This window comes from Amia ocellicauda, chromosome 10, assembly GCF_036373705.1.
Source record: "Amia ocellicauda isolate fAmiCal2 chromosome 10, fAmiCal2.hap1, whole genome shotgun sequence".
Classification (NCBI taxonomy): Eukaryota; Metazoa; Chordata; class Actinopteri; order Amiiformes; family Amiidae; genus Amia; species Amia ocellicauda.
In genome coordinates, this window is record NC_089859.1 from 3,702,597 (window position 1) to 3,723,541 (window position 20,945).

The 20,945-nt window shown below is 43.7% G+C and overlaps 1 protein-coding gene across 4 annotated transcripts in view; it reads left to right on the plus strand.

Annotated features, from left to right (window-relative positions):
- The first annotated feature begins 6,808 nt into the window (after positions 1-6,808).
- The window catches only part of eda (ectodysplasin A), a 70,786-nt gene continuing 56,649 nt past the window's right edge, over positions 6,809-20,945 (plus strand). For all 4 annotated transcript variants that reach the window (XM_066714739.1, XM_066714740.1, XM_066714741.1 and 1 more), the window contains exon 1: positions 6,809-7,263. In XM_066714739.1, the coding sequence (XP_066570836.1) occupies positions 6,967-7,263 (297 nt within the window). In that variant the 5' untranslated portion in view covers positions 6,809-6,966. The remainder of the gene's footprint in view (positions 7,264-20,945) is intronic.

Consider the following 20,945-nt stretch of genomic DNA (forward strand, 5'->3'; position numbering starts at 1 on the left):
GCGGTGTGGTGCGGTGTGTGTGTGTGTGAGAGATTGGGGCGTGTGTGCATGGTTGTAGGTAAATAGTGACACAATTGTGAAATAAATAACAACTTGAAATAACAACCTGTCATCTGTGTTCATTGATAACTGAACTCTTTCTGGGGGGGCATATCATTTCCACAGGAATCGGCTCATCACAGGTCAGCATGCTCTTTCTCCATCCTCACCCCCAGTGAGGTCAGGACCACCCAACCCCATCCCGGACCCCCGTCCAGCCTCTGCTGAAGGCACACCTGTTCAGATGGCACCTGCAGCCCCTCAGGCCTCGGCTTCTGAACAGTATGGGAAAACCTGATGCTCCAGACTCGTGGTCTTTATTTTATCTGTACTTGTGTTCCTTGTATTTAAATTGCCTTCATTGTAACTCTGTACTATCGGTGATGATGCCTGACATGACCCAATGCACGTATCTAATACCAACTTCTGCTTCTACTCGAACTATCCCTTATCAAGAACCTAGCATTGTGTTTTATACTTAACTATAGTTTAATGTGCCTCAGTTGGGACTTACATTCTTAATTGTCATTGTTTGCTCTTATGGTATATGTCTATATTTTGAGACAACTATACAGTGGGGGAAAAAAGTATTTGATCCCCTGCTGATTTTGTACGTTTGCCCACTGACAAAGAAATGATCAGTCTATAATTTTAATGGTAGGTGTATTTTAACAGTGAGAGACAGAATAACAAAAGTTATACATTGATTTGCATGTTAATGAGGGAAATAAGTATTTGACCCCTTCGACTTAGTACTTGGTGGCAAAACCCTTGTTGGCAATCACAGAGGTCAGACGTTTCTTGAAGTTGGCCACCAGGTTTGCACACATCTCAGGAGGGATTTTGTCCCACTCCTCTTTGCAGGTCCTCTCCAAGTCATTAAGGTTTCGAGGCTGACGTTTGGCAACACGAACCTTCAGCTCCCTCCACAGATTTTCTATGGGATTAAGGTCAGGAGACTGGCTAGGCCACTCCAGGACCTTAATGTGCTTCTTCTTGAGCCACTTCTTTGTTGCCTTGGCTGTGTGTTTTGGCTCATTGTCATGCTGGAATACCCATCCATGACCCATTTTCAATGCCCTGGCTGAGGGAAGGAGGTTCTCACCCAAGATTTGACAGTACATGGCCCCGTCCATCGTCCCTTTGATGCGGTGCAGTTGTCCTGTGCCCTTAGCAGAAAAACACCCCCAACGCATAATGTTTCCACCTCCATGTGTGACGGTGGAGATGGTGTTCTTGGGGTCATTCCTCCTCCTCCAAACACGGCGAGTTGAGTTGATGCCAAAGAGCTTGATTGATAGAGCTTGAGTGACACAACACTTTCACCCAGTTCTCCTCTGAATCATTCAGATGTTCATTGGCAAACTTCAGACGGGCCTGTACATGTGCTTTCTTGAGCAGGGGGCCTTGCGGGCGCTGCAGGATTTCAGTCCTTCACGGCGTAGTGTGTTACCAATTGTTTTCTTTTTGACTATGGTCCCAGCTGCCTTGAGATCATTAACAAGATCCTCCCGTGTAGTTCTGGGCTGATTCCTCACCGTTCTCATGATCATTGAAACTCCACGAGGTGAGATCTTGCATGGAGCCCCAGACCGAGGGAGACTGACAGTTATTTTGTGTTTCTTCCATTTGCGAATAATCGCACCAACTGTTGTCACCTTCTCACCAAGCTGCTTGGCGATGGTCTTGTAGCCCATTCCAGCCTTGTGTAGGTCTACAATCTTGTCCCTGACATCCTTGGACAGCTCTTTGGTCTTGGCCATGGTGGAGAGTTTGGAATGTGATTGATTGATTGCTTCTGTGGACAGGTGTCTTTTATACAGGTAACGAGCTGAGATTAGGAGCACTACCTTTAAGAGAGTCTCAGCTCGTTACCTGTATAAAAGACACCTGGGAGCCAGAAATCTTGCTGATTGATAGGGGATCAAATACTTATTTCACTCATTAGCATGCAAATCAATGTATAACTTTTTTGAAGTGCGTTTTTCTGGATTTTTTTGTTGTTATTCTGTCTCTCACTGTTAAAATACACCTACCATTAAAATTATAGACTGATCATTTCTTTGTCAGTGGGCAAACGTACAAAATCAGCAGGGGATCAAATACTTTTTTCCCTCACTGTATGTCCCTGGGTGAGGGCCTCTGAAAATATAGAAATAATAATAACAGTCATTATATTCCCAACAGGAAACAATCACGATCTGAAGCACAAATCACAGTGTGTGACCAAGGAGGTACAACATCAACACAACCTCCAGACCTCCCATAAAACACTTGCGGTATGTTGTGCAAAATGTGCAAGTCGAAGGAGCTGGAGAGATTCTTTATTGGGGAGTCAAATATCACTCCTGAGGTATTGATGATCCTTATTAGAATATCAATTACCCTATTAGAATACTGATCATCCTATTAGAATATTGATTACCCTATTAGAAGGTTACAGAAAGCCCCTCCTCCACTGATTGCTTGGGTTTAAACACATTTGAGCGTTGTGTATTTAGAAATCTGTTTTTGACAGATATGCTATTGATAGACACACGATTGATACTCACACAGTTCTCACTTTTTGATGAATCTGTATAGGATCACACAGTGGAGACCTGCATGTTCTTTGCGATCTGAACTTTTATTTACACTTCATCAAGGTTATGAGTACATTTGGAGGGTACTCTCTGGATGGTCTTTTATGTTAGCAATACATTTTCACCTCTCTCTGCTTGGACAGCGAGGAAGAGGATATGCTGCCCATGTGTTTCTCTGTAATGATACTGTCTATTGCCTTATAAATAACAAACTGTCATTTTTTGCCGTTTCCCCATCCTGAGTTGTAAAATATGGCTTCCCTTCTCCCAGGTCAGAGATGAATGAATGAGGCCGTATTTCAGACTTCAGTGAGCCTCTGTTTTCACCTCATGAGGAATATTTATTGCACTACGAACGCTATGCTCTCACACTTCAGTGTAACTCCAGTTCTGCGGCTGCTGGGACTGAGACTGTGCCGTCACGGGCTCATGGTTATAGACATCGTTATAATCAGTCCCCAGTCTCAGCCGAATGCTCAAGGTGATCAATGCGGCGTCCGTGGGAAGACACTGTGGGCTGGAGGGCATCGAGGGACACTTTAAATTAGACAAGTGGGGTCTGAACCTCTGCAGTGAGATGAGTGGTGAGGGCTGCACAGAGCTTATCCAACCGAGATAACTTGTTGGCTGTGTTTCACTGAGAAAGCTGGGAATCTGCTGGAAAAAATGGCAAAGCGCAGGATTACTGAACATAATTGAGAGAAGTTATTATCTTTCAATAGAGACAAGGATAATGGACTGCTGCGATCCCCATCGGAGAAAGAGAGAGAATTAGACATGAGGGAGCAATAGAGACCCACTGGCCTGCAGGTGCCCACAGAGCCTCCTGTCCTTCTCACCATGTTCCTGTGATCCATCCTTGGTCATAGATGTCCTGCCCTATGTGGGTTTGTGATCTCTGTGAAAAGAAATACAAATTGTTGGTGTATTTATCTGTCCTGTGTGGGTGTCTTGAGAATCTGCTGCTGACCTGTGTGGGGGACTTTGTTACTAGACCGAAACCCAGGGTCACAGGTCCTCTACCCTATGCATCACTGAGGTGGCCCAGTGGGCTACAGTGGGGAATCTGGGGTGGTAGCGTTGTTCACCTGCTGTGACGAACACCTGAATTATTGTCCAGTGGGTCAAATGTTCCTCTCCTACCCCCTCATACAGTCCCTCCTGTCTCAGGCAGGTGCGGCTGAGAGATGAGGGATGCAGGGAGCGGGAGCGAGTTCAGGAATCAGGAGACCCTGCAGAGTCGCTGGAGACGTAAGGCAGAGAAATGACCACCAACAGTTTCTCATGAGGTTTGAGAGCCGGACAAGGACTCTGGAGCAGAAGTTCAATGTATAAGGAAAAGGTGTCCAGATTAATTCTCCTTAATGTAGAAGAAGAATAAGAACTTGGTTGAAAAGCATCTTATAAACTGAATGGAGTTAATTCAAAAAGGTGGTCATTGTCATTTGATATGTCATTTAATAAAATAATAGATTTATTCTTGTATTAACTTATAATAAAAGTATACCAATGATACATATAATATGTTGATTCAACAGATTGTTTGAACACATGCGGTTCCCTTTAAAGTGACAGGCCAGGCTGGGTGACAGTTTATTGGGCTACATATGTTAGAATTATGCTATTATGACTTTAATTTTAATGCTTTTAAGATGTCAAGGCCCAGATGGGTTTACTCGTACTTTCCCTTCTCCTGTGGTTGGTGAGCCCCCTGCGGTGCTTCACATCCGTGTCCTTGTTCTGAAGTTATACAGGAATATCACAACATGCTAGAGAATAACACGGATAAATGGATGCCGTTTTTAATTCAAACAGTACAACGTGCCGACTGGAAAATGAATGTCAAGTCCAGCACAATGGTGAAGAGCTGCGACTGTGATCAGACTACTGCCGAGCAAGAAGCTTCTCTGAGTTGTTAATTTGTGTATTAAAGGTACACCCTCTGGCATTTCCTTTGTTGTATGAAGCATTTAAACCGAGGTACAGGTGCTGGAATTATATGCTGCGTATTCGGTACATGCTTGAAATATTTAACATGGGAATAATTAGGCCGAGACATTCCATGTGACTCAGAGTTGCCAAAACTCCCAGACTTGCACCGCGCTAACTAGCAGAGTAAACAGCGAGTAAGTGTCAGGCCGGGACTGCCTGAAGCTCTCATTATCTGAACAAAGAACAACTATTTAATCTTTGCATTCAAATTCAGTGTAAAGAATCTGGGAAAATCTATCGCTGTGACTCAGGTTGTTTTATTGAGAAGTGACTTTTCAACATATAGTATATCAAACACGCCAGCAGTGAACAGAAGCACCTCTTGAGCAACAGTTTGACAAAAGTCACTTGTATTTGTCATGAATGGATGATCTTTGTTTACATTTTTCCGTCTAAATTGCAAATTGCGTGTCTTGTCTGGAAACTGCACTGAATATATACAGTTGTATTATTTTGGTAGTGTTGTCTTTAACAACCAGAACAATAAACCAATATGTCAGGGAATTATACATTCCCCATCATCTAGATGAAAAGTCTCACACTTGGTAGATGTGTCATCTGTTTGTGTGTCTGTTTGGAGTGAAGATGTATTTATAACATCAGAGAGCCACTGAGCGCTCATTGAAATGCATGTTTCATTTGTTGTTGCTTTCATTCTATGAAGTAATCGAGTGATATTGTTCATGTACAATTACTGCTGTGTACCAGCCTTCATTTCTCAGTTCAGTCTTTATTGTGTTCATCCTGAATCACAGAAGGTCTCTCCTTTGGGGTATTTACATTTGATTGTGATGAAGGACAGAATTTTAAGTTTCAAAAGTTACTAAAATGATAGAATGGAATAGAAAAAAATAAATAGAAAATAGAAAAAAATAGATAAAATCAGACTTTATTCATACACCCCAACTAACACATCGATATAGCTGTCGAAGCCTGCCGCCAAAAGACTCAGATATGTTTTAATAAATAAAGTTAAGATTGGTACCTTTAATTGTCTGTTTGTTTTTAAGATGCATTTGCAGATTGTAAATGTTACGGTTTCCTACATACATACACATTATATCTAACAAGACCATTGGCCATTATTATTATTATAATAAAGAGCAAAGAAAAGAAGGAATCCAAATTTCCATCAGGAGAGTATTGTTTTCCCGCTGAAAAAGGCATAAATCACTTGACCTAATGGTTGCAAACTCTGAAGTGGTTTATCCTGTGTTGTGTAGCTGTGAATGGATGACACACTGTGAGGGGTTTACAAGTGCACAGAGCATGTTTGTTTTTCTCATGTTTAGATTATTGTATCGTTTTACAAATGACGTTTGTACTTGAAAGCAGCCAGTGTTTTTGATTAACCCCAATTAATTCAGCCATAAACTAGTAGATTGGCACTAGAGTGTCCTTTTGAGTGGCACCGCAGTCCCGCATGGCTCCGAGTGAGACACCCGTCAATCAGGGAGAGGGACACGAGTCCTGGCCTTGGTCATCAGTGACATCACGGTCTGTGGACACTTTCCTGAGCAGCACCTCCTGCATATGCGGAGTGAACACACAGAGGAGTGAACACACACAGAGGAGTGAACACACAGAGGAGTGAACACACACAGGGGTGAACACACAGAGGAGTGAACACACACAGAGGAGTGAACACACACAGGGGTGAACACACAGAGGAGTGAACACACAGAGGAGTGAACACACACAGAGGAGTGAACACACAGAGGAGTGAACACACACAGAGGAGTGAACACACACAGGGGTGAACACACAGAGGAGTGAACACACACAGAGGAGTGAACACACACAGGGGTGAACACACAGAGGAGTGAACACACACAGAGGAGTGAACACACACAGGGGTGAACACACAGAGGAGTGAACACACACAGAGGAGTGAACACACACAGAGGGGTGAACACACAGAGGAGTGAACACACACAGGGGTGAACACACAGAGGAGTGAACACACACAGAGGAGTGAACACACAGAGGAGTGAACACACACAGAGGAGTGAACACACAGATTAGTGAACACACACAGGGGTGAGAGGCAGGAGAGTGAGAGGGAGGAGGAGTGAGGAGGGAGGGAGCAGCGCGGAGTCTGCAGCCACGACGCGTCCAGTCCTCCAATGAGCGGCTCGGGGGGCGGGCCCTGGCGCCGGATCGCCCCGCTGATTGGCGCGGCTCTCCGGGCTGCCCGCTCGTCCTGAGCAGATCCGAGCGGCGGGTCGATGCGGTTCCGCAGCGCAGTGTGTGACCAGGAGCGGATCAGCGCCGGAGCCGAGCCGAGCCGAGCCGAGCCGAGCCGAGCATGCTGCAGTAGCAACCCCTGACCCACTCACACTCAGACCCCGACATGGCATCCAAAGCTGCGCCCGAGAAGCTGGACGGGAAGGCGCTGAAGCCCGAGCTCGCCGCGGGCTGTCCGTGCCGGGAGCAGTGCAGCAGCTGCCGGGTCTTCCTGGGCTTCTTCGTGCTGTCGCTGTCGCTGCACCTGGTCACGCTGGTCTGCTACCTGGACCTGCGCTCCGAGGTCAAGCGAGAGCTGTCCCACAAGCACCGAGACGAGGCCGGGGCGCCGCCGGGCTCGGAGGAGCGCATCCCCCCGGACCCCCGGCTGCTGGACCCCGGCTCGCCAGCGCCGGACCGAGAGGTAACCCGCAGCGCTGACCTGACACCGTGCATGGGCAAACACCGGTGACACAACGTGTCTTTTAAACCTTTATTTAAATGAGTTTGCGAGCGATTTCGCGACTGTGATTGGCAGCATAAACTGCAGCTGCATCTACAGCCCGAGCCGGTGCAGTTTAGTGCACTGCTGGTTTGCATGCATGCCAGTTTAAATGCCATGCCATAGACTCCTGGCTCATGCATTTCTACTGATGAATGACTTGATGCCACTTAGACTTGTTGTTTTAATGACATTGGGTGCCATAAAAATACCCCCAGTTTGAGCAACTCGAGAGTAATAATGCGTTTAAAAGCAGTGTGTGTTTGACAAATGCACAGCTCCCCGGTCTGTGAAGGTGAAGGATCAAAGCAGTGGCTACTTTTTCAGCGGCCATTGCAACTTTCTGTCTTTTCTCAGTTCACCGTGTAACTCTTCAAACAGCCATGGATTGTGATCAGTGTGATCATTGCACAACGATATTTCAACCAGTTCACTAACACACACATGCTGTTTAATGCAGTGTGTTGACTCAGGGCTAGAAATGTCGGGTTTTGAGAAGGGCTTGCAGCAGCTTTGCCACCTGAGTGTCTTGCATTGTTATGCACAGCAGATCTGATCTGATCTGTTATTTTGGGGTGGTGGCTAATGCATTAACAATGAAAAATAAAATGCAACAGATTGTTAGAAAAGATGCATCCCAGGATAATACATACAGAGTTCCCTTAAATGTATGTTTCCACCACTGTAAGCAACATGTTGTGGCATACAGTCCTGCACTTTAACCCTTTGTGCAGAAACGCAAGTCTTGGAGTCTGCAGGTGCTGTAGTTTTGTTCAGAGGGGGACTGAATGTGTCGCGGGTCTCTCCACCGATGAGGATTGATAGCCAAGTTGGTGCCATTGTTTCAATACGAGAGAGCAAGTCCTGCATCCTTGTTGCATTGCTTTTAAAGGCACAGCACTCACAGCAGCACAATGAAGCATGAATAGCATTACAATAGTACACAGTTGCATGAAGAGGTATTGTGTTGAGAGACCGGGGACTCTTTCTGAGTCAAATGCCATCCCTTTATCATTCCTTTGTGTGTTTCGTGTCTCAGCGCTGCGGTGGGATACACTTTAACAGCGATTCTTTTGTTGGAACAGGGGTCATTTTTTTTTAAATAAAAAAAGAAATGGTTAGTTTTGTATGCTTTGAGAAGCACTCTTGAAGACCGGACATACAGCCTTTTAAATTAGATTAGATTCACAGATCTAAAGATATGGGGTATCCTCTGTAATGTGAACACTGTGAACTGAGTATGATTGCTTGCTTGCATGGAGGGACGATGCCACGGTGTGCCTTGCATAGGTACTACTGCATGAAACCGTTCAAAATAGCAGTGTGACGGACAGCAGCTTCCCCAACGTCCCATTTATTTGTGCATTAGATGTTATTGACCCAGTGCTCAGTGCGAATGTTACAGAGCTTTGAAAAGTCCAGTTAACTTCATGGGTTCTGAAGATTAGGCAACACAGACTTCTAAAGATTAACTGGTAACATCTGTACGAGACTTCTCTTGGTGCGAGCTCAGGGCTGGGGAATCTGGTCGATCCAGCAGGTGTTTTGGCAGCAAGCGTCCACAGGAAAACAACGGCCCCAATACGAGCTGATTGCCACCCAATTAGTCTTTACATTTTTAAGTGAATGAGCCATCCTTCAAACAGACTTGCACAAACAGCGGCGAAACTCCCAGCATTCCTGGCTTTCATGTTCTCAAACCCCTCCAACTGCTCATTAACACCGTGGCTGTTTCCAGAGGCAATTAAAGTATTTTGGAGACATTGACTGATCTTGTTGAACCTAGGAACGGTTGCTGCCGTCCTCCATCTGCCCTGCAAGTGTTATCTGAACAGATGACTATGTGATGGCAGGAATTCGAGCACATGTATGCGCGGGAGGATGGAAATCTCTCTTCCCATTAGTCACGTTCTGCTGGTGAAAACCCCTGTCGTATCTGTCAGCTGAGATGCAGATAGAGGGAGGTTTCAGCTCTGAACCGCGGCCTGCACAGAACTGCATCTCCAGATGTTTCTAATCACACTAGTTCAATACTGTGATCTGTGTTCAGGTCTTTATAGCAGATGACATTAAAATAATACGGCTCGGGCCTTCCTTTAAACCCCTGAAGTGACTTGAACGTACTTGTTCAGACTGGCAGCCGGAGATAAACGCGAGATTCCTGGGGAGACTCAGGCGTGCCATTCGCATGTGGCACACAAATTCCATTGTCTGCTCGAGGATTAGCAAGGCACTTCAGCGCTGCTTGTTTAGCAATCTTGTGTCTTTGCATTTGAAAAGGAAAATGCAATTGAGAAGGTAGCTTATCATTTGAAAGACGCTCCACATCTGTACCCCCTGCTAACAGTGCGGTCATTCTCAAGATTGTATTATTTATTTTAAGCCTGTGTTATTGGCGCTGACCTCTGTATGTATTAGTAATTGTGTTGTTGTTTTTTGCCAGGAAGAGCTCAGATGACGTTAATGTTGGTGGTTGTGTGTTGCTTCTGGAAAACCCGATCAAGTGTTTTCTGCGATTAAATTAGTGGACATAAGGGGAGATAATATTCTCTCACACCGTCTGTAGATTGTCAACAGGGAGAGTAAAGTGCCTTTAGACGAGCCACGGCTTTCCCTTTTGCCCAGATGACTGGAACGCAAAGGAGAGCTACTGTTGAGAGAGGCATCCCTTTACAAGGATACGAAAGCCCTTGTGATGAATAAAATAAGACAGGAATGCAAGCCAGCGAGAAAAGCGAAAGAGAAAAGGACGCCTTATATACAAATTACAAAGAACAAGACAGGAAATGTAAAACTGTCCATCTGGCCTTCATTGGCGCTATAACCAGATGAGACGCAGAGATTTGGTGGTTTGTTGCCGTTCTTGTTTCTGGAACCGCCTCGCATTCCACGTCCCAGCCCTGACCTTCCTAGCAGCTGCTGAGTAGTGCTGAGCCGGGAGACGAGCGCGAAGAACAGACCTGTGTTGTGGGGGGGCATGGACGTTGAACCCTTTTACAGGTTGTCGTTTTGTTTGCCTACTAGTTTGGCCTGCCCATGTCCCTTCCTCGGGGCTCACGGTGTCTTCAGATCTTTTATTCCGTGCTGGAGTTATTTACTGAACTAAACTTTGCTTTACTGTTTTTACCCTTTTCCCAGTAAAATCAAGGGGCCAATTAATTTCACTTCTTTGGTTTGTTTTTCAGTAGCAAGTGATAATCGAGCCGCTTCTAAAAGCAGCACACCGGGTCTGCTTCAGCAACAGAGTCGCTTGTTCCCGACCCCCACACCTCTTTGTGTAGAGATGTGCCTCTTGTTTTGGTCACCTGAATGATCACAGTACTTAAAAATAACTGATTTATTAAAGCATCTTTCTGCAGCAGATACGAGAGTTGAGTGGTTGTTGAATGTGAAAGATCAGTGAAGCATGTGGATGGAGTATATTTGATGTGTTTTTACATTAACCTAATATTTCATTTTCCACCTGTGACCTTAGCTCCCTTTGTTCTTGTATGAATTAGGCTTTGGGTTGGATTTAATTCCAGACTGAACTTGATTCCTTTAACTTGTTTTGCGTAAGACCATCCACTGAGACCCGGGGTGTCTCAACTGACTCTGGTTTGATGCAAAGTCCTTCTTGGAAACTTCAGTGTCTGGTCTTTCTTTGGCCAACTTTGCTGGCATCCATCTTCCTTATTCTGTGTTGAAATAAGTATCCATGTGCTTCTTCAAAACCGATTTTGATTACATTTCGATTTTGGGGAACCACAGTGTGTATTAAACATTTGGGCCACATTGTAAAAGGCAGAGCATAGTAGGGGGGTGAAGAATGCCTTTGCCCCGCTGTGGAGACCTCGGGTTCGGTGGCAGTGGTCCAGGCCCCAGTGAGAGACTCCTGTATGAGGCAAATGTAGCCGCCCAGAGAGCCAGCGCTCACCTTTTGTAATTAAACCCAACCGTATGCATGCTCGGCTCAGGAATGCCGTCTCTGACAGGAAATTACCTTAATGACTCCGTTGTGCAACAGAGCAATTACCCTCGACTCCATTAAAATGAAGATGGCAGGAGAACAGACAGCGGCTCGTAAAGGCTGCTGCGCTCAATACACACTGGAAGCTGAATTAAGTGTATTGTAATTAGAGTTGAATTGGTTCCAACGAGAACATCGTGCCTGCCTGACGATCGAGTGGCACCGGCATCACCTCGGAGAGGACGCCTGGGGTCCCTGTGGACAAGTTCATTTCGCTGCAATGATTACTTCGTTCCTACTGCCTGGCCTTGGGAAGTGTCTGAGGGGTGGAGAAGGTGTCCGACGCCCTCTTTGTGACTTTTAAAGGTTGTTTTTCACATCACATGTTTTTGTAAGCTTTCTTTTCACATTGAGAGAGATTTCAAGTGAGGTCTGTCTGCTGTTATCGATCTGAATTTGATGAATGAAATCCTGAGCCCTCGGATGTTGGACACCCAGTGATCGCCGGCACCTCTGGCGCTGGGTCTGGCTTGCCGCACTGTTACCGGAGCCGCGTCGAGTGAAAGGCGGGGCGTTTGTTAACAGGCACGGTTTTAGTGTTGCCTTAGCGACCCCTCGGCAGTTAGTCATCCGAGCTCCAATCGGTTGCACAATGACAGTGAACCAAAATACCAAAGGCCATAGAAGGAAATTGTGGTTTTGTGAAGAACGAGCGTGTTATAACGCATACCTCATATGTCAGAATATGTAAATCGTGCTGCTTCTCGGCTTCACCCTTCATCACTTCTTTGTAAGCCGGTTAAATCAAATACCGTGTCCCACCAGAACTTGTAACCACACGGAGATGATTTATTCTCTCCTGTACTTAATCGACGCAATGTTGACAGTGCTCTTCCATGCGATTGTGGTTTATTCCCGAAGTCAAAGAGAATAACAAAAGACCAGCGAGATCCTCTCGATCCGTTCAGCTGCAGAATCCCTGTCAACTGCCCATCATTGACTGTATCATACACTTGTTTCAAACTAGCATGGAGGAGGGGACCTCTATCAAAACACACAAGATACTTCACCACATACATGCAGAAAGGTCCAATCAGAGGTTCTCAATCCCGGTCCTGGTGACCCCATGTCTGGCTGTTTTTTGTTCTAGGTGAGCTCACAATTACTTAATTACGAGTAGGGCACTTAATTGAACCCTAATTAACTAATCATTTGCCTAATCTGAAAACAGTTCAGTTCAGAGTTCAGTATGGAACTTGAAATCTCCAACTTTTTATAAGCTACACAATTTAAAAAGTAAAATTAAGCCAATTAGTGCAATTGAGGGTCCAATTAAGTAATTGAGAGCTCGGTTGGAATGAAAAGCACCAGGGCAGGGGGTCCCCAGGAATCAGTGGTGTAGATATATTGTCATTTAAATCCCCATCGCTGTTGTGGAGATAGAAAGGTAATGGGATTTGGTAATGGGGGGGGGGTCCTGAGAACTAGGCCTGTGATTTCTAAGCACTGTGATTAATTTGAAGTCTCTCTCTCTCTCCGTGCTGCTGGTTAGTTTTCTTGGACTGAAACAGTATTTCAGGATCGCTGGTTTAGCAGCGCAGGTGGTTGGTGATGAACTTCTCTGGCGTTGGGTCAGTTTGGTCGGTCAGTGTCACGCAAGCTACAAAGTCTTCCTCCGAGTGTGTTTTTTCATGCCTGACCACGTTTTAACCACGGCTTCCTCGTGCATTCAAGTCCCTGTCAAACATAGCTGTGGCCGGTTTTTCTATCTAAACACTTGTTTATTTATAAATATTGTTCTGGAGAATTACAGCTCGTCACGATGGGCTCGGTTTTGTGACTCGTTTGTAGAAGGAAAGCAGGACAATGCACTCAGGGCTGATGGCTGGGAGTGGCCGAGTGTCTGGCATTTAATGGGCTAAATAAGAGACAGTTTGGATCACTGTTTGCTTTCTGTGTGACACCCTTTGTCTCTGTTTATCATCAAACCCTTACTTGGCCAATTTAATCCTCATCGTATCTCATCTGGAACTGTAAAGCCATTCCTTCAAACTGTTTGCTTTTGATTATAAAGGGACTTCAAAAAATGTTATCTTCTGTATGTTAATGAATCCAGTTGCTTTTGTAGGTTAGTAGGTTAAGCTATTTCGGGTGTTCAGTTAATCTGGAGTCGGATAATATTGAATCAGCTTTGTCACACATTTGTGCCATTATTCTACCCCAGTAATAACTCTTTATGAACACATTTAGATAAGTAAGTAAGCAGGGTTTGGTGTCAATAGAGTCTTTAAATCAGGGAATGAGGGATGGCATAGATGAGACTCCCAGGGATCAATGATGGAAGGACAGATATTTAGTTTAATTTAGTAAGTGTTCATACATACAAAAATTAAACAATTTTAGCTCTGTCATAGAAAACACTAGTCAGGGGCTGAATTCCCAGATGAAGGGGACGTTTATGGTTCTAGGATGCATGCAATGGTAAGATCTGTCCAGTCCAGTCCTTCATACAATATTCATGGTCTCCTTGGATCTTAATTCTTATAACAAAATAGTGTTGAATGCTAACTGTCTAGGATTACATATCAAAGAATAATGGAAGTGTCGGGACGCTGAAATGGGGGGATGAAGGGAATGCAGGGAACAGATCCAGTAAGACACTTTAAGCTTTTAACAGAAACAGCATTTTTCTACATCCTTGAGTTTGAAATAGTTTTGATTGCATTTGATGTGTTTCAGAGGAAGTAAATACAATTATTCCCAAAACCAATCGTTATGGGCTGTCCGTGGCCATAGCTGGAGGAATGCAGGTGTTGGGATGTCTGGTACCAGTTTGGTTTTGTCCGCCACAGATTTTATGATTGGATGTTTGGATGAGCTTAATTCTGGGGGTTGTGTGTTCTCCGAATTGCACCTGCTTCTATTTAAACTATCTCCAGGGCCTAGTGGCCAAGCAGATGTTTGTATCTTTTGGGATGTAAACCATAAAAACCCAAAAATGCTCTGTGGTTTTCAGTATGATGAAACAACAAGTGGAAACAATGGGCACGCACATTTACTTTTAAATGGTGGCTTCTTTTGTAGAAGCTGTCCGAAAACAAATTAACTTAGCAAATGATTTGTCACGGATTTTAAAGACCTTGCGAGATGTTGCTGGAAAACCTATTTGTCACTGAAGAGAACAGACAGTCCCAAAAAAGCTATTCTTTAATTAAGGTCTACATATTTAAATGTTGACATTTTATTTAGTCGTCTAATTGTGTTTAGTTGCAAATCCACAGGAGAGTTTTGCATAATTCTCAATGAAAGGCATCTTGTTACTCGATACTGGCTTAAAACCGGGAATACGATTAGGGTATAATTTAGTAAGAAAGCACATCTTTAGCCAGTTTAACATCATAAACAATGCAATGATTTAAAAATGGTCTTTACGAGGTTATCACCCACTTCATCCCAATTAGAGGAGGTTGCGCGGGATGTCAAGTCATAACTGAGAACCCAGTTATATTTAATTTGTTTTTGTAAGAACCACTTAATCCCTTCAATTGTGAGTGTATAATTATGAATGGTCTGCTGTGGTTTATTTTAAACTGTTTCAAATAGTGTTAAAGCTTCAAAAGCACATGCAGCTTGTTTATAATGTGATGGAGATGTCTGCCAGCGCTGTGGAAACACACAAATGGTCTAGCACTAGGGAGAATGTGTAGGGACTTAATGTTGTGTTAGGGACAGAAGACAATTCCTGACCAGGTTTCAGATAAAATGCAACCTTTGTCATTATGCTCAGATCAAATGAATAAAGACAACCAATCATTCAAAAACATGTGCTTGAGATAATTCCCTAAATGAAATGTTAAGCTCGTCCCTCCGAAATAAATCCGTCCAAATGGAATAAAGCTCTATACATTAGGATAAGACCTCTTGTGCTCATGAATAACTCTGTTGTTGAAAGTCTTTTTTTCACATTTCAATGAATTTCTCATCACAGCGTCACCAACACCATCCATGTCTTCTGTTTAGCAAAACACTGGTAAACAACATTAGTCACTGAATTATACAATTGCATTGCAGTGGAATCTCTGACTGTGAATTAATAATGAGTCCAGTACACAACAGCTCAACTGTATTGTTATGCTAACTTCATTAATCCTGTTGAAAAGATGAGAAGCCAACAAACAATAGACCTAAATGCATGCATACATTGATTAATTAGGTAAGAATGTAATTTTGTTACCTTAAATTAGCATAGTTTTATATGAGCACACTTTTTTTATTTTTTTATTTAGTTAGTTAGTTAGTTAGTTATTAGGAGAAACCCAAAGAATCTACTTCAACCACATCGCCTGTTCAACACCCCTACAACTCTCTGTGCAAAGAAACGTCAGCCATTTTCAATGTTCACAAAGAGTATTTTGTTTTAAATAGCTGACATTTTGCATTTCAGCTCTGTTCTTGAAGTAAAATATTGATTGCAATCCTCAACAAAATATCTGCAACTCATGGGTAAAGGAGTTTGTATCCCTGGTGTTTTACAACTTGAGGAACTGACAGCGTGTCGTACACCTGAGTGCTTTTGATTTTGTGTGCCTTAATTATAATGCTTGTGGTTCAAACTTCCTTCATGATGATAATGAAATTGACTCGTCCAATCGCAAAAGCGTAGCATCAACACAATTCATTGACTTTTCATCAAGCGTACAAGATCTGACTCCGTCCAGTCCTGTACAGTCCCCGCTATTGGGTTCAGGGTTTTCATCGGATTGAAACCCACGCATTCAGGGAGAGATCGATGGGACAGAGAGGGATGAAGCGGGCAGAGCCAGGCGCCAGACACTTGTGGAAACGGGACGCATGTGTTTGTATCGATGCACGATTTATTTACTGTACAGAACTCTCAATTGAACAGACAACAGAGTTATTGTAATTGTTGTGTGAGTATCTGTGTGTATATGCGGTTTCTTAATGACAGAGTCAAGGTTATATATTCATCTCTGAGGCATTCGTTTCATTTGTGGATTATTTACTTTTTCCCCTGACGTTTTGTATACAGTTTAATTTTGTTAGGAGTGAAAGTTGTATTTTGCGAAGATCAAACCCTCGCACTTTTTTCACAGTATGAAGGTGATCTTTGGATTTTTTGAGAACCGTAAAAACCGGGTTAGAACCAGCCTGACTGAGTCATACTCGGCCATATGGACCTAATTATACAAAACAGGTTTGATATCGTTCTCAGAAGACCATCAAGATTCTTTTTTTATTCTAAATTCCATTATAATGGGTTATTTCCGCCTTTTCTTATTTTGTGCTTGTTTTAGTGATTTCTTTTTGCATCAAAGGTGATATCCTGTCAGTCCCCTGTGCCCAAGGACTCGAGCCACATTCACAAATGAAGGTACACCGATATTTCTAAAAATAACTTCTCTAGGCGTTTGATTTTGTTTAGTGCATCTTTGTCTCTCAATAATTCCCGGCCTGTTCAATAATCGTGCATTTACCTCGATGCATTGTCCAAATCAGTAAGTCTGATTCACAACTCTACTTTCAGAACACTAAAAACTGCAGATGTGAGCTTATTATAAGCATTTTGATGTGTTGACTTTTCTCTTACAGGAAGTAGGCATTACCACAAACTCTGAGCATAAAGTAAACTATTACTTCTTCTGTAAATAAACTGGAGCACATAATGACTTTGCTGGTTCGAACTTGACGTTTTGCCTGAAGGAAAGACTTGATTTTCTTCAGAATTCGGTGCAGAGTTAAGAAGTGATTTGAGTCGGAGGTGGGTGAGCTGTTTAAATAGGGATCGTGCTTTGTACTGTGGGATCTGCGTTTGTGGGTCTGGGTGCAGAGGGGTGGGTGCGTTTGTAAGCTGCTGTATTAAAGAGCTAATTATTTTCTTATTATTCACAATCTGCTGCATTTTCAGACGCAAAGCCCGGGCTCAAGGGACTTTTGTTTTCAGTCGGTAATTGTCCTGGTAAAATGTTTCTGCTGTGTTGGCAGGTGTCTTTGCTGGTGAAAGTTGATGCATTTGCCTCCTGGAATTAATCCCCAAACTAAATAAACAAGACGTCTTTTTAGAGCAGATTTGTGGGCTCAGTTATGACTTCTAACTCTTCCCTAGAATGCCTTGATAATGCTGCTGCTAATAATAATAGCCTTAAAGATCACCACATTTATCTTGTTCACATCCCAGTAATTTTCCTAGTGCGATTTCTTTCAGGATATTGTGAGTCGTTTACGGTGACGTCGCGCTCTCCTAGGTTTGGAGGACTTGGTGTAACAGGTTTGTCTTTCTTTTGTGGCCGTGGCACTTAATGCCAGGCCTGAGATGGTCCCAGCAGGGTCCGACTGCAACAATAGCCTGACCCAGATTCATGAAACTGATGCCGTTCAGGTGCTGAAGCCGCTGCGGAGTTCATGGGGGGAGAGGATAGCCAAACGCACCAGTCTGTCCTGATGACGTCACCTTCCTGGTCCTTAAATCGCCTTCACACTCTCCTCGTCAGGGGACAAGCACACATGCTACCCGTGCAGCAATTGGAGAACTTGGTTTACTTATGGTTTAAAATGCTGGAGCAATCTTTTGATGAACGATTGCTCAAAGTCTTGTGTTGCTGCCTTTTCTCCTGCAGCTACACATTATGATACGGCCCTGTTTGCTCCAGTTAACAAACCCTTTGAGTTTGGCAAACTTCACAAGGCCTCTGCTTTTGTGAAATGCTGCCTCTCTGAGTGACGGAAAGCCGAGAAGACTTGTTTCTAATAATAACAGATAAAAACGCTGGCAAGGCACATAAAGTATTCAAGTGATGTTTAGCTGTTTTGTTTAGTTTTTTCAGCAGAAAGCAATAATAACACAGGCATGTTATAACTGCCAGCTTTTCAGACTTAAAATCCAAGTGAATCTCCCTTTCAGTCGGAAGGCATATTTATGGATCAAAATGACACTCGTCTCATAAACCGGCTTCTTTAAGCACAATTCATATTTAACGCCAGACAGGGTTTCCTTGGAAATAAGCAGTTTTGATTTTCATCATCTGCTCTTTCATGTACCGCGGTGCGGCTCATCATGTTACAAAAATGTCTGAGCGAGCTGCAACGTTGTCCGTGTTGCCCTGACAGCAGCAGACAAAATGACATTTCTCATTTTTGTCACGCAACTCCTCGGATCTGGTAATGAAACACCCAAACCAAGAAGAATAGCACGCTCAAATGGAGGCTGAGGTAATAGCGAGAGGTTGAGTGAAGGCAGGAGGAATTTGAATCTTCTTTATCTTGCAGGATTAAGATGAAATGATTTGACTAATCGGTTGAGCTCTAAACTTGGTCTCACCTCAAAGCGATGTCCTGTGTTTTGCCGTCTGAGTTTTCCTTCTGAATGGAAAATAAACGGTGAAAGAGTTGCTGTATGTTGCGGGACCTTGTTTAAATATGCAAATCTAATGCCTGGAACTAGGGCAGGCCATTGATTGATCGCTTCACACATGATTGCAGGTCCTTCAGCTGGGTAGTCTAGCGTCCTTGTACACCAGTGGGTCTGGAGGAAAGAGGGGGGGGAAAGACTTACTTTTTCATTAGTGAATAATTTCACGGCCTTTAACATGAATTGGTAAGAGAGTGAAAATAACCCAATCGGAAATGTCCAAGCAAGTGAGGTGCACGAGAAAGTGGACAAAAGTACAACCTGGCACAGAAACCCGACACAGATAGGGGAGATCTGGGAGAAATTCTGTTCCTGCAACAGTATTCCTGTCGTCCAGCTGTTGATGTCAGCCCCCTGCGAGAGAACATGCCCGGGAGAACCTGGCTTCAGGATATAGACGCTGCTGGAAGCGGTTGGTCTGAAATGCGTGTATCCAGTCGTGTCTCAGGACGTTCGCAGTACTTGGATCTCAGAGACCAAAGCGACAGCGTTATTTTAGTCTGTCTGGAATGGTTAAAGCTTAATATCCATCAAAGGGCTCTGAAGAAAGTGAGCATCTTCTGAAATAACACGACTGTGGTGCAGCGAGTCCACAGGGAGGGCTTCACGTGACTCGCAAGTAGCTCTGAAGTCAAGTATAGAACAAGCACTTTTTTCTATTGGTGTGTGAAAGTGCTCATGTACCTTGGTCTTTGTTCTACTGTATAGAACATGCATATTCAATTTTTCCTTTATTCTCCCTTATGCATTAAATAAGTTAGAATTTTTACAATGTTTGATTTGTGATTATTTATTATGTCAAATGTTAAAATCCTGCCTTCAGTGCATATTTGACACAATTTCTCTTGTTGCATGCTAACAAAAAAAAGTAATTATCGGCAGATATATCGGTGATCAGGAAATTTAGCTTCCCAATTATCGGTATCAGACCCAAAAAACCTGTATGTGTCGGGCATTCATCCAAATACACATTCCTGTTGAACTTGTGATGCTGCGGTGCTGACTCATACTCCGTCTGTCGTGAAGGCCAGTCTTTATTAGTGTGTTCATGTGTGACAGTGGACAATTTGCTGTCGTCTCTGCTGCTGCTTCTTCCACGATTAGCACTGGAAAGAGGAAAGGATAGTGCAGAGCTTTTGTTTTCGACAGTATGTCAAATGTGGGACCTGGACTTTTTGGACAGGCTGTTGACATAGTGAGCATTTGTGCATCGCAGCTTGTTTGGTAACCTCAGTGGAGTTAAACTATTGACGCTGTGAGTTGTTTTGTATGTGGTATCATTTTATGAATCCCCTTTTTGAAGAAGTGGCAGTCAAGGATCTTCCTCCAGTGTAAATAATCTATAGCAAAACTGTTCGTAATATTTACTCTGCAGACGCAGCGCTGTACTGCGCTGCTGTAATTGCACGGTCAGCATTGTACTTTGCGCCAGATTTCATCCTGTCCATGAAGCTCCGCGTGGGGATGAGCGTGTACGGCCTGTGACCAAAAAATAACCTCCTGAAGGTGTATGTTGACATCGGAAACATCTGCTTGAGCTCGATATCTCAGCTGTTGGCAAGGAAAGGACAGACAACTGTTCACAAGCCTCCACTAAAAAAAAACAATCTGGATGATCAGCAAAGTTTGTTAATTGGTGCTGAGCTATTTGCATACTTTGGAAACAGACTGAAAGAAGCAGGCAAGGATGGATGTGGTTGACTTCTGTCATGGCAGTGTTGTTTCTTTCCAGCATTTGTACCTAGCCAGCTAGTTATCTTTGTCTTGATGTTGGCATGTTTCACTGCATCGCTTTGCCCCTGCCCCGAGATATAACATTGCAACGTGGACATTCATACGTGTGAAACCCAGGACTGTGCCCTGTCACCAGGACTATGGATTCTCTGTATTTAATAACTTGTGAATCTGCTGTCATTATTCCATCCCAAGTTTGGTGTTAAATCCTGTGAAACGGGCGGATGCAGTTGGTTGAATTGTGTGGCTTTTTGTGAACTAATTCTGAATCGATTGCCAATCCCTTGATCTCACACACTCGCTTCAATAGTAAAGACACGCGTTGTGCAAAACCACGCCCGTCCAGCCTGCGTTGTCCGTTCTCATGCATGTGTTGAGAAATGTTGCGTTGTTTCTCTCCTCTGTGATGATAATCTTGTTTGACTGAACCAGAGAGTGTGTTTTCATTCGTAGAATTGCAGACTGGAAATATCACAGAACCTATTTACAGGAAAT